The sequence below is a fragment of the Trachypithecus francoisi genome, unplaced genomic scaffold (genome assembly GCF_009764315.1).
Source record: "Trachypithecus francoisi isolate TF-2019V2 unplaced genomic scaffold, Tfra_2.0 Lachesis_group4, whole genome shotgun sequence".
Taxonomy (NCBI): Eukaryota; Metazoa; Chordata; class Mammalia; order Primates; family Cercopithecidae; genus Trachypithecus; species Trachypithecus francoisi.
The window spans coordinates 51,985,173-51,999,479 of NW_022681469.1; the positions used below are offsets into that span (position 1 = coordinate 51,985,173).

General features: G+C 36.7%; 1 protein-coding gene across 3 annotated transcripts in view; it reads right to left on the reverse strand.

The window, feature by feature from the left end:
* BCAP29 (B cell receptor associated protein 29) overlaps nucleotides 1-14,307 on the reverse strand; it is a 42,260-nt gene that overhangs the window by 22,820 nt on the left and 5,133 nt on the right. For all 3 annotated transcript variants that reach the window (XM_033195083.1, XM_033195085.1, XM_033195084.1), the window contains 2 exons: nucleotides 5,078-5,228; nucleotides 3,486-3,621 (listed from right to left, as the gene is read on the reverse strand). In XM_033195083.1, coding sequence (XP_033050974.1) covers nucleotides 3,486-3,621; nucleotides 5,078-5,228 — 287 coding nt within the window. The remainder of the gene's footprint in view (nucleotides 1-3,485; nucleotides 3,622-5,077; nucleotides 5,229-14,307) is intronic.

Genomic DNA, 14,307 nt, shown 5'->3' on the forward strand with positions numbered 1-14,307 from the left:
CCATTAATCCTTTATAAAGCTCTTTGTGTTTTAAAATTGATTCTGGTTTTAAAAATGTTAGTGTTTGCAGCTTATCTTTTCTAGGCAAGAACAATTAAGATCCAAAGAGTAAAACAACTGATCAAAATACAATTATCATGGAGTAAAAATTTCATAATCTGTATTGTGAACAGAAACTATAATTATCATCAGAACTAAGAAGCTGACTTAAAGAAATGACAAAGAATTTAAATTACCAAGAAAGACAAAGTAAATGTTTGAAAAACCTAACATGTATACTGTTGTAGGTCAGTAGACTAAATAAAGAGACAGAAACTTCTTCTTCTTCTTCTTTTTTTTTTTTTAAGAAACAGGGTCTCACTCTGTCACACAGGCTGGAGTACAGTGGTGCAACCCATAGCCACTTCAGCCTTGACCTTCTGGGCTTAAGTGATCCTCCCATCTCAGCCTCCTGAGTAGCTGAGAATACAGGCATGTGCCACCACTGCAGGCTAATTAAAAAAAAATTATATATAAATATATAAATATAAATATATATATTTTGTAGAGACAGAGATCTTGCTATATTGCCCAGGCTGGTCGTGAATTCCTGGCCTCAAGCAATCCTCTCACTTCAGCCTCTCAAAGCGCTGAGATGACAGGCATGAGCCACTGTACCTGGCCAGTGGCAGCAACTTGATATTGACAGGTTCTATTGCCAGGTAAAAAAGGAACACAGGAGAATTTTAAACAGACTGACTTAAGAGAGGAATTTCTACTGCAGTGTGATTCATTTTCTAATGTAAGCCAATATATTCAACAAAACACAAAGTTCTACTGAGCAATGACTACATGCAAATATTTTACAATGCAAGGTGCTGTAAGAGATAAAAATGTAAGAGAAACATGGTCTCGACTTTCGAGTAACTTCAATCTAGTAGAAAGGATGAGACGAGCATAAAAACTGTAGCACAAGACCAAATACAGTACTACTGTGCTATATAGAGATTAGGCAGCTCAGACGGAGGAATTAAAGCTCTAATGCATATATTATATAATCCCAAGGACTACTTTTTGGAGACAGGACGACTGAAGTACATTCTGAAACTAAAGGAGTCTCATATCTTCTCAAATTAATGAAAAAAGTTTTTCTTTTTTGTAAAGAGCAGCACAAGAAAAAAATTCTCCAAATCCCTTTTAATTTGTTGCCTACTTCAAGTTGAAAACAACTCCAGCTAATACTTCACTGAATTCAGTTCACAAAATCTCCAGTGATTACCCAAATTAGAAGAGAATCATTGAGTTGCAGGAATGTTTTCGCTGACTGCTTGAATTTTCATGCCATTGACTTGGAAAAGTTGGATTTGTGTTAGTCTTGTAAATAAGCTTTCACTACTGCACCTGTAAACTTGCCTAAATTTATGATGTGTAACTTGACGCTGGAGAAAGACCAAGAACCCTGAAATCTGAAATTTAATGACCACCAGCTACAACAACACAGGTGCTCACTGTCTCATCCAAATTATCCCACCTTGGTAAGTTACGTGGCTGGAAAAAAAAAAAAATCAGGGCAAAGTAAAGCTCTATCACGTTGAAGTAGCAAAATTAAAAGTTAATTGGTTTTTCATAATTATTTCTTTAACTGAATATCAGTACAGAAAGGGGTCACAGGTACCACGTGGAAATTGTTCTATCGGATAACACAGGAGTTGAGGGCACGAAATAATGTGGTTATGAATGTGGATTCTAGAGTCAGGCTGCTTAGGCTCAAATTTTAGTTCTGTCACATATTAGCTGAATGATTTTGTGCAAGTCACTTAACCTTTCTGTGCCTCCGTTTCCTCGTCTATAAAATGCAGATAATAACAATACCAAATTCATGGGGCTTTTGTGAAAATTAACAGTTAAAAACCTTACTGTGAAGCACTTGAAGCAATACCTGGCACAATGTTAACTATTATTTATAGCTAAGGAACTTGGAGGCCCATTAACATAGGTGATTTGTGCTACGTCACACATTGGAACTAGCACCTAAGTCTCTTGGATCTCAGGATAATGCAGTTTCCAATGGAAAATGTGTCTCTGATAGAGAATGATGAGGTATGGCTGGGCGTGGTGACTCTTGCCTATTAATCCCAGCACTTTTAGAGGCCAAGGTGGGAAGATTGCTTCAGGCCAAAAGTTTGAGATCAGTCTGGGAAGGAAGGGAGGGAAGGAGAGGAAAGGGACGAAAGGAAGAAAGGACATTACAAAGGAGGTGTCTTCACAAGCTTATCTTTCCTTAGCTTATTTTTCAAAACCTACATGAAGCATCTTGAAATAGATGTCATCTTCTACATTCTCACTTATGGCCTTTATTGGTCACTTTATTGGTCAATTAGTTATCTTTTGGGCACTGACAGCTGCTTTTATGTCCCGCTCACAGACTTTCTCCCCACTGTGTACTGGCTTTAGCCCAGCATATCTGTGCCTCCTCTGATTGGGTCACAGCTATGCAGGAAGCAGTGAATCAGAATAGCATGGAACCAAAGGAGAGGAAAACAAACAAACAGAAAGAATAAATCATGCAGGGTCAAGGAATTGGTAATCATGACATAAGTTTCCTTGCATGGGTAAATGGTTCTGAAAACAATTCCAAGAGAAAAGTTGCAAAAGTATTTTGAGGAAGGTGCTTTTTTTTTTTTTTTTTTTTTTTAAAAGGGCAAGACTAGTTTAAGTGTATTAACTATAGTATATATGGGAAAAATAACACTTTCCATTTTCTCAGAGCTAAGGAATAAGAGAAAAACAACTGAAGGGGAAAGAAAGCAGTGTTCTGATGGTTACAAATCATTACTCCAAAATGATGTGTATAATTTTAAATTAAGATATGTACATGATCAGTTGTTCCATAAATACAAGGCTATGCGCTTTCGAGTTATCACGTATCAAAGCTTTGATGACTGTGTTTTTATTTTTACCACCGTGAAATGAGATCAAAGGATAGAAAATAAAGTAATAACATTAAATATTTCGAATATTATGTGAAATTATCAATCTAGCATCAATGACGTTTCTCTGCTTTCTGTAAACCAATCATTTAAAAGAAAACTAAAAACTAGGCTTAAAAATACTTTAACTGAAAAAGAAATGGAAACGGAGTTATAAAGACTTTAGATTATAAAGTAAACTTAAGGGTAATGAAGGAATTAAAATTCATATTCCCAGAATACTATTTTTGCCTTAAATCACAGAAAATAGGTCCAATGGTATTAATCCACTATGGAGAAAAAGCAACTCTAAACAATAGTGAAAATACTAGTGGGAACAAGCATTTCTAAAGAATAGTAAAACTATTCTTGAAACAATCATTACATAAAATATTGTTAATTATGGTCATTTTCTGCTTATACAATATAAAAATGCTCTTTTTGATGCTGAAAACAAATATATTAGATGCTGCAAACAAATATATTACTCCTTGGGAACACTAACAATATTTAATTTTTACAAAGAAAATTAAATACCCGTTTTAGTTTTTCGTTTTCTTCCATAAATTTTTTGGTAGCCTTGTTAGTATTTTCTGCTTGAGTTTTAAGTACACCTTTGTTTGACAGTTCTTTTGCCAGTTGAGTAATAAGTGTAACCAGACGTCTCAACACTCTAAGAAAAAAAAAATCAGAAGAATGTGTTACTGGCTAATCATCAGAAACTTATTTTAAAACAATCATTGCCAAATTACTCTCCATTAGGTATAGGTGTGGTGGTGGCAGATAATGTTTAGGCAGAACCCATTATTTTTTTAAATTCAAGTCTTTTAGTAAAAACAGGCCCATGTCTCATTCCTTTGGAATCTTTGTTAGAAGACCAGCACTTAGAATACAGGTTCAGTGGTACTTATTTGTTTTCCTGTAGAAGGCTTTAGCTTGGAGGAGTAGAAACAGGAAAATTTCATCTAGTGTGGCAGGGCCAGTAAGAGAATTCTTTTCTTGGCCCAGTTCAAATTCTGCTATTTAAGGAACATTGTGTAAGGTCAATCAAGCTGAGGAACAGCTCGCTCACATCTGTTTATGGGTAACTGCCATTGTTAGAAGTAGTGACTACTATCTTCAATTATTCATTCAGCAGACATTCCTTTACTCAGGAACTGCTAAGTGTTAAGACACTCTGCTAGGCACTGCAGATGCAGTGGAAAACAGCAAAGTCCATGCCCTCGGGGGTTTAGCTCCTAGTTGGGTAAGCAAAAGTTTAAACAGTATTTAATTACAACCATGAAAGACACTAGAAAATGAAGTATATATACATTCTTTGAGCATCTGTAAGAGAAGACCTACCTAGTTTGTGGGTAGTGATGGCCACAGAAGGCTTTGAGAAAGAGGCTAACGGATGAGTAAGAGTTAGCCAGGAAATGAGGAAAGAAAAGAGTGTTCTGGCAAAAGGAATAGCTTGTGTAAAGACCCTAAAATGGGAAAGAGTTAGGTACACTACAGAACTCAATCAATATTTGTTGCAAGATGGAATGAATGAATAAAGGGTGAAGGTCAGTAAGGGTGGAATGTATTGTACATGTCAGAGACATGTATGAGACAAGGCTCCACAGAGAGGCAGGGGCCTCATCATTCAGGGCCTTATGGACTTTGCAAACCTACAAGCTGCTAACTACTGTTTGTTATTGGGTATATCATCTGAATTATTTTACAAAGATGTTATAAAAAAAATCTACAAGTAGGCTGGGTACAGTGACTTGTGCCTGTAATTTCAGCACTTTGGGAGGCCAAGGTGGGAGGATCACTTGAGGCCAGGAGTTTGAGACCGATCCAGGCAACATAGTGAGACCCCATCTCTAAAAAAAATTTAAAAATTAGCCCTACATGGTGGTGTGTACCTGTAGTCCTAGAAACGACAGGTTGAAGAGGGAGGATCACTTGAACCCAGGAGTTTAAAGTTAGTGAGCTATGAAGGCACCACTGCACTGCAGCCCGGGCAATAGAGCAAAAGGCTGTCTCTGTTTAAAAAAAAAAAAAAAAACTACAGTAAAGGTGGACAAAACGAGAAACAGAAGCATAAATTGTGTTTTTAAACTGTGCTTCTACTATTTTTTTTTTTTTTTTTTACTTACAGCCAAAAAAATAGTGAAAATCCAGAAATGTAAAGATTTCTTTGAGACCTAAAAAGTTTCATCTGTGTATGTTCATAGACATCAGGTCTGCTGGTAGAGCTCCTCTCAATGGTATGAACTGAGGAATATTTCCTTACTTCTCTCACAGCATCTATTACAGAAGAAGATAAAAGATTACTTTTGGCTTTTAAGTATATAAACTTGTTAATAATGTTTTAGAATAACTGACCAAACTTTTAAATAACACACTTTACCTAGAGGCGATCTTTTTGTCATTCCATCTACAGTACACGGGAAGTTTTCATGCTCAAAGTAGGTGCTCTATAAATGGACACTAGTGGCAAATTTTGAATTACTATAGCATTTTTTAAATTAATCTAGTACTTCACATCATTTTATTGTTTCTCATCTCTAACTACACTGCAAACTATTATCCTTTACACTTTGTCTCTAAGATGACTAAAATTCAGCCTATTGACAATGACAGATGTCATATCCCACTACAATCAATTCTAAGAGACTATCCCATTTCTGTTACTATACTAGCATTTTATTACATATTATTACTTTAAATGATTGAGATCTTCAAAATATTTGGTTACAGTGAAATTTCCACTGGCATAGGTTTGCTAAAGTGGGATTTGATTTGTGGTGGCATACACTCCTCCCGACTAGTGGATGGCAGCTGCTACTGGAAATGTTCATATAGCTGCTCCTTTGATGCTGAAGTTCTGGGAAGTCTCAGATGCCGGGAAACCACTTCTTTCAAATGGAAAATAGAAAACAGCTTATAAGGGTCTACATTTAGTGCATTCTTAGTTCCTGGATTCTTGTATGTACTAGGGAAGGCATCTGCCTTAGATGTCTCAAAAGCCACTGGAAGTATGAACAAGTTTGAATGCTCCCCTCTCATGTGACCAACAGAAGTCTTGGGTAAGAGTTATTGCCACCCACACAAGGAGACTCCAGTTACAAAACTGGGGCCATTTTGACTACTATTTTATTTTTAGCAGCTTTATTGAGATATAATTCAGATACCATAAAAATTTACCTCTTTAAAACGTGTAATTCAGTAGTTTTTAGTATATTCACAAAGTTGTGCAACCATTACCACTATCTAATTTCAGAACATTTTCGTCACCCCACAAAGAAAATCTATACACATCCCTCACCTCCTGGTCACCACCAATCTGCTTTCTGTCTCTACAGAACTACCTGTTTTAGACATTTCATATAAATTGAATCATACACTATCTGCTCTTCTGAGTCTGGCTTCCTTCACTTAGCATAATGTTTTCAAGGTTCGTCTGCATTGTAGTACGTGTCAGTACTTCATTACTTTTATGGCTGAATAATATTCCATTGTATGAATGTGGTAACATTTGGTTTATCCATTCATTGGTTGATGGTACTGAGCTGTTTCCACTTTCTGGCTATTATGAATAATGCTGCTATGAACATTCATGTGCAACTTTTATATCGACATACGTTTTCATTTCTCTTGGTATATACCTAAGAGATGAACTGCTGGGCCATATGGTAACTCTATGTTTAATTTTTGAGGAACTGCCAAACTGTATTCCAAAGCAGCTTTACTATTTTACATTCCCACAAGCAGTGTATGTTGGTTTCAATTTCTCCATATCCTTGGCAACACTTGGTATTATCTTTTTGATTATAGTCATCCTAGTGGGTGTGAAGTGGCATTTCTTTGTGGTTTTGATTGGCATTTCTCTGATGGCTAATGCTGTTGAACATCTTTTCACGTGCTTGTTGATCATTTGTGTATCATCTTTGGAAAAATATCTATTCAGATCCTTTACCCATTTTTAAATTGCATTATTTGCTTTATTTGTCTCCCAAATGTCTTTCATAGATTTTTTTTCAAACTGAGAACTTTATAATGGATATTCATTACATATAGTTATGTTTCTGTAGTCTCTTGACACACAATACTTTTTTAAAAAGGTGCCAGGCCAACTGTTTTCTAGAAAGTTCTTACATTCTGGCTGGGTGTGGTGGCTCACACCTATAATCCCAGCACTTTGGGAGGCAGAGGCAGAAGGATAGCATGAGGCCAGGAGATTGAGACCAGCATGGGCAACATGGCAAGACCCTGTCTCTTTTTTTAAATATTAAAAAATAAATAAATCAGCACAAAGAAAGTTCTCATATTCTGAATTTGTCTGAAGTGTAGTCCAATTTCTTTCTCTAACTCCTGTATTTTTAGAAAACTAGAACTCAGACTTGATTGGTTCTGCCAGGCCTCAGAAAGTAAAAATAAAATAAAACAAATACTTGATTGGACAAGGTTTAATACTTTTGCCAAGAATCCCTCATAGTTTATGCTGTGTAATGTTACTTTGTCTCATACTTTTTTATTGCTAAATTTGATTACTTAGTTAAGGTGGTGTATTAGTAAGGGTTCTCCAGGGAAAAAGAACCAGTGGGTGTGTGTGTGTGTGTGTGTGTATGGGGAAGAGTGGTACAGGGGGCAGACAGAGAAAGAGAGAGAGCGAGCTTGAGATTTATTTTAAGGAACTGGCTCACATGCTTGTAGAGGCTTGTTAAGTTTAAAATCTGCAGGGTAGACTGGCAGTCTGGAGATTCATGGAAGAAATACAGTTTGAGTCCAAAGGCAATCTGCTGGCAAAATTTCTTTTTGCTCAGAGGAGATCAATCTTTGTTCTATTAGGGCTTTCAACTGATTAGATAAAGCCCACTAACCTGTTTTTATTTTTCCCTTTACTGTTGAAATCTGGTAGTGAGTTTCATTTTGTTATTTGTAAAGATTTCTTGGCTGTTATATGAGTTCTTTGCATGTCTGCATAAATTTTAGAAGCAACTGATCAACTGCTATAAAAATGCCTGTTGGGTTTCTGACTGGGACTGTGTTAAGTCCATGGAATTTTGGAAGAATAAACATTTTAATATTGAGCATTCCAACTGATTAAAAAACTCCATTTATTTTTATCTTCTTTAACTTCTTTCAGCAATGTTTTTGTACTTTTCTGTATGGAGCTGTTGTGCCTCTTTTATAAAGTTTATTTCTAAGGTTTTTAGGCTTCTTGGTGTACTTAGAAAAGGAATTTTTAAAAATGTCATTTGCCTATTGTTTACTGCTTATAGTATAGAAATACAATTACTGATATACTGAATTTTTGTGTACCGACCCACCTGTATTTTGTGACCCCACTATATTAATTTCTTTGACATAATAGCTTTATTATAGATACTTTAGGTTATTTCTTTCTTTTTCTTTCTTTTTTTTTTCTGAGACAGGGTCTCACTTCGTCACCCAGGCTGGAGTGCAGTGGTGTGATGTCTCACTGCAGCCTCGACCTCTTGGGCTCAAGCAACTCTCCCACCTCAGCCTCCTGAATAGCTGGGACTATAAACATGAGCCACCATGCCTGGCTAATTTTTCTACTTCCTGGTATAAACGGGGTTTTGCCATGTTGCCCAGGCTAGTCTGGAACTCCTGAGCTTGAGCAATCTGCCCACCTCAGCCTCCCAAAGTGGTGGAATTACAGGAATGAGCCACTGTGCCAGGCCAGGATTTTCTATATAAATAATCGTGTCATCTGCAAATAAGGATGTTTTACTTCTTTCTTTGCCATCTTTATGCCTTCTATTTCTTTCATGACTTATTATTATCCTGGGTAAGACATCTATTACTTAAATGAATAAACAGAGTGTGAATATCCTTGCCTTGTTTCCAATCTTATGGGGGAAGCCTTTGGTATTTAACTATGATGCTAGCTTGAGGATTTTTGTAGATCTTCATCAGAATGAGAAAGTTTCCTTCTAAATCCTAATCTGCTAACCTTTTTTAAAAAACTGAGTGAATATTATTTTTTTCACTGTCAATATTCAATATAATGAGTAGATATTATTAAGGTGGAAACTAAAATCACTGATTTTAAAACTTTTCTAAAAATAAATATTTAAACCTACAATTTTTCCTTTAAGCAGTGCTTTAATGGCATCTTACAAACTTTAATATATTGTATTTTCATATTATTCAGTTAAAATATTTTCTAATTTCCTTTGTGAGTTCTTTGACCCAAGGATTACTAACAAGTGTTGTTTAATTTTTCAAACATGTATAGGTTTTCCAGATTTCTGTTACTGATTTCTATTTTCATACTCTGTAGGGGCTGGGCACAGTGGCTCTCATCTGTAATACCAGCATTTTGGGAACGGGAGGATCACTTGAGGCCAGGAGTTTGAGACTAGCCTGGGCAACAAAGCAAAAGTCTGTCTCTATAAAACAACAAAAACAAAACCCCCATACTCTATATGATTCCAATCCTTGGTAGGATTTCAATCCTTTGTATTTATTGAGACTTGTTTTATGGCCCTGAATATAGTGTATCTTGGTGAACAGAGTTTAGTATATTCATATGCCCTTGCAAAGATTATGTACAGCAGGGGTCCCCAACCCCCAGAGCCATGCACCTGTACTGCTCCATGGCCTGTCAGGAACTGGGCTGCACAGCAGGAAGTGATTGGCAGGCCAGTGAGCAAAGCTTCATCTGTATTTACAGCCACTCCTTATCTCTCACATTACTGCCCGAGCTATCAGATCAGTGGTGGCATTAGATTCTCATAGGAGTGCAAGCCTTACTGTGAACTGCGCATGTAAGGAATCTAGGTTGCACGCTCCTTATGAGAATCTAATGCCTGATGATCTGCCACCATCTCCCATCATCCCCAGATGAGAATGTCCAGTTGCAGGAAACAACCTCAGGGCTCCCAATGATTCTACATTATGGTGAGTTGCATAATTATTTCATTATATATTACAATGTAATAATAATAGAAATGAAGTGCATAATAAATTTAATGTGCTTGAATCATCCCGAAACCATCCCCTGCTCCTGCATATGGAAAAACTGTAAGCTGGTCCCTGGTGCCAAAAAGGCTGGGGACTGCTGATGTACAGTTTACAGCTGTTTGGAGAGGCTTGATTTTTATCCTTTTTTAGGGTAAGTCTGTTTTGCTTTAGGTCTTAGTTATAGCAAATTTCTAGTTCCTGGGATATAGTCTCTATTCCTAAGGAGCAGCCCTTCTGTGATTTTAGTGGAAAGGTTCAAGGTCTTTACCAAGCCCCTCTAACGTGATGAGGCTCATACTCCAAACTCTGTCTCTCCTTGGTGGCCAGCAGCCAAAATTTCTTCTCAGCCTTGCTGCTTTCCGCTGGCCGTTCCTTTTCCATTGAGCTCCTTGGAATCTTTCCTATACATCCATGGTTCAAGAGTCAACCAAGAATTTGAGAAGAGTTTACATGTGGATTCTGGGGTTCCCTTTTTGGGTTCTCTCCTTTCTTAGACATCCCTTTTATTTTCTAATCTATCTGACCTCTGTCAGTAAGAGTGTCTTTTGCTTTGAGTTCTATATAGTTGTCTATGCCACATGACTGGAAAGCGGTTGGAAGAAAGGCTATATAAATGTGATCACACCCAGTATGATTCCCTTCTTTTAAGGGTTGACTTCCCTCTAGTTTCTGCCTGCTTTTGGTTGCTCTACCAGGCCTTCAAATACCTTTTTTGTATTTTATCAAGGGTTCATAATTTTTAACAAAGGAGAAATAGTCTAATACAACCCGTTTTGCTATGACCAAAGCCAGACTCCTATGTCTTTAACAAAATTATGTTTTAACTTAGTGAGGTGAAATTCATATCACATAAAAGTAAACACTTCAAAGTGAACAATTCAGTTGTGCTTAGTATATTCACAATGCTGTGCAACTACCACCTCTGTCTAGTTCCACATTTCCATACTCCAAAATAAAACCCAAATAAATCACTCTAAATCTTAAAAAATTCTTAATTTTTGACTTTATATGTGTATGCCATATCTGTTCCTGAAAGTCTTAGTTTCCAATACCATGAACATACTCATTTGCTTGATGCTACACTATACATAAAACAGCTTTTAAATTACCAACAACAAAACTATTTTAAAGTTTCAGATTTCATTGTAATCCTCTTGGTTCTTAAAACGTACCCTACCAGGGAGGTAAAAAGTTAAGAGTACTATGTTCAAGAGCAATTATTTTCTCTGTGTTGTATATATCAATCTGATATACTATTCAGTTCATTTGTTCTGACTTATTTTCAATTCTAGAGCTTGCTTTTTTCTAGCTCTGTAAAATTTGAAGTTTTCTTTCTTTAAATTCTACAATAGTTTAAGAAGCAGTAGTAATATCTGTTTTCTGAAAGCAGTAGGGTTTCTTATAAAACTATCTGGTTTTTTGCTTTTTTTTTGAAATAGGGGTCCTTTCTGATAACTTTCTATAATTTTTCTATATAAATTAGTCAGCTTGAATTTTCTATATCTATTGGTGTTCATTTGGTAAATTACATTTTTCTACAAAATTATACATTTTATCTAGGTTTTCCAATTTATTTGCATAGTTATATAGTCTCTTAAATGATCTTTAGAAAATTTCCTGTATCTTAATGGCTATTTCCCCTTTGTTATTTCTCAGATTGCCTCAATAATGTAGTAAGATGCCAACCTCTACAAAAAAAAAACAATAAACAAAGATAATAAATATTTACGACTTATTTTGAGTAGGCAGACAGTGAGTACTATGAAGGATCGTTATGCTTCTCTGTGATGCATCATCTTTGGTAATTAAATGGGAATAATACTCCTGGATCCATTATGCAGAAAAGCTGAAGATTAACCAATAACATTAAAAAGGTTTATTAATGTAAATGGTCATGTAAACCTACCTGTAGAATTTATCACCTGTATACTAACAAGGTAACTATGTCTGAAAGATGGAATGGAGTCAACAATAAGGGAAGGATGTGACTATAATATAGTCAATTTTCTATAAACCATCTGAAGATGATCCAATTTTACATCAGTTGTGGAAACTTTCAAATTCCTGGGATGCATTTCTGCTAACACTGAATATACTCTTGAAATTCCCACTTCCATTCTGTCTCTTACCAGCACCTAAAATACACACACATGCACACACACTTGTATGCACACACTCAGTTAGTGTTGGCTCTAAGACCATAAATACTTCTTAATAGCTGCTTTATTTGGCTGGGTGTAGTGGCTCATGCCTGTAATCCCAGCACTTTGGGAGGCCAAGGTAGGTGGACGGTTTTGAGCTTAGGAGTTTGGGACCAGCCTGGGGCAACATGACAAAACCCTGTCTCCACAAAAAAACCCCAAAAATTAGCCAGGGGTTGGTGGCTCTCCCCTGTAGTCCCAGCTACTTGGGAGGCTGCAGCTGGAGAATTACTGAAGCCCGGGAAGTGGAGGTTGCAGTGAGCTGAGATCGCACCACTGCATTTCAGCCTGGGTGACAGAGTGAGACCCCATCTCAAAAAAAAAAAAAAAAAGAATAAAAACATATAACAAGAAAATGTATAAAAAATAGTTACTTTACTTAGAGAGATGACCAAGAAAAAGGAAATAAATTTCAAAGTAAAATATAAATTAAGCATGAGTAATCCACTGGTTTTGCATTATTTACATTATTGTTGCACACTGGAACATCAGAGTCTGCACTTTACATATGTTACTGCATTTAAATCTTAAAACATGAAAGTAGGTGTCATTACTCCATTTTGGATGGAGACCTAGAGGATAAGCACCTATCTGGCTGCCTGAACTATCCATGATGTCCTTGTTCTCTGGGAATGAATTACCCTGTTTACCCAAAGATGCAGGCTTCAGCCAGCAGTCATGATTCTCCCTTGTGACTCTCCTGATTATAGGAGATGAGGAGTAGATACCTGGTGCTAGCTGGTCCAATTTTTTTCCTTTGATTTGGAATTGGGATTCAGAGACGATGAATTAATCCTTACATATGTCTGGAATGGTAACACCTGGCAGCTGTGCTGTACCCATTTACTGCCTTGGAGATAGAAAGAATATCAGAGTCCATAATAAAGAATGAAGTATATATAGGGAAAACGTATGGCCAAGAAAAGGACACTTCAGTTCCAAGTACTAATCCTTCCCTGGAATTTGGCTTCCTTCCTTCCTTGGGCTACTCTGCAACAACCCCAAATTTTATTACAAATTTTTCCTTTTTTGGTCAAGCGAGTTCAAGTTGATTTCTCTTTTTCTGAGACGGAGTTTCACTCTTGTTGCCCAGGCTGGAGTGCAATGGCGCAATCTCGGCTCACTGCAACCTCTGCCTCTCGGGTTCAAACAATTCTCCTGCCTCAGTCTCCTGAGTAGCTGGGATTACAGGCATGCGCCCCCATGTCCGGCTAACTTTTGTATTTTTGGTAGAGATGGGGTTTCACCACGTTGGCCAAGCTGGTCTGGAATTCCCGACCTCAGGTTGATCCGCCCGCCTTGGTCTTATGAAGTGCTGGGATTACAGAGGTGAGCCACCGTACCCAGCCAAGTTTGTTTCTAATGTAACCAAAAGAACTTACACTACAACTCTCCTCCCTTACATAAGTGACAGTTTTCAGTATAAATTTTTGTGATAATTTTAGAGTTAGAAGATCACAAAATTAGGAGCTGCAGAGATTATTTCCATCTCTCCCTTCATTTCACAAGATGAATAAATCAAACCCAGAAAAATAAAAGCTATTTCAAAGGTCATTTAGTTAGCTGGTGGCAGAACTGGTTTTCCTTATTGTTCTTTACTGATTTGTTGTGACTAGTTATATGGCTAGAGATTCAATCCATAACATTAATAATGTACCATGAGACAAATATTTACATTTTGAAAACAGGCACAAACCATTCATACTTTTCTGTTTTTGACAATACCATCCCTTCTCATGCCAGATGTTCTTAGTTTTATAAAGAGGATTCTATTTGAGAGGTTGGTGGTTTGGAACATGGAAGACATTTTCTCACGAAACAGTGTCAAAGATGGCGGTTAGGGTCCCAAGTTTGCGTCTCTAAATCCTATTTCACCAACAACACAACATCTCTGAGGGAATTCTGAGGGAAAACATACTCTGTGCAAGAAGGGGCATTTCAAGAAGTAGCTGGGTAATCTTAGACAACTCACCTAATCTCTCTGAGCTCAGTAACAACAACTAGAAAAACATGGTGATAATTAAGACTCATGGAACTTCTGGTTTGACAAGAACCTAAAGGTCTACTTTTAATTTTTAAAATATAGTTATCATGAAAATTTAAAACATGCTGAAAAACGAGTACAGATGTTATATAAACAAATGGGCATGGTCATTTCCCAATAAAACTTTATTTACAAAAATAGGCAT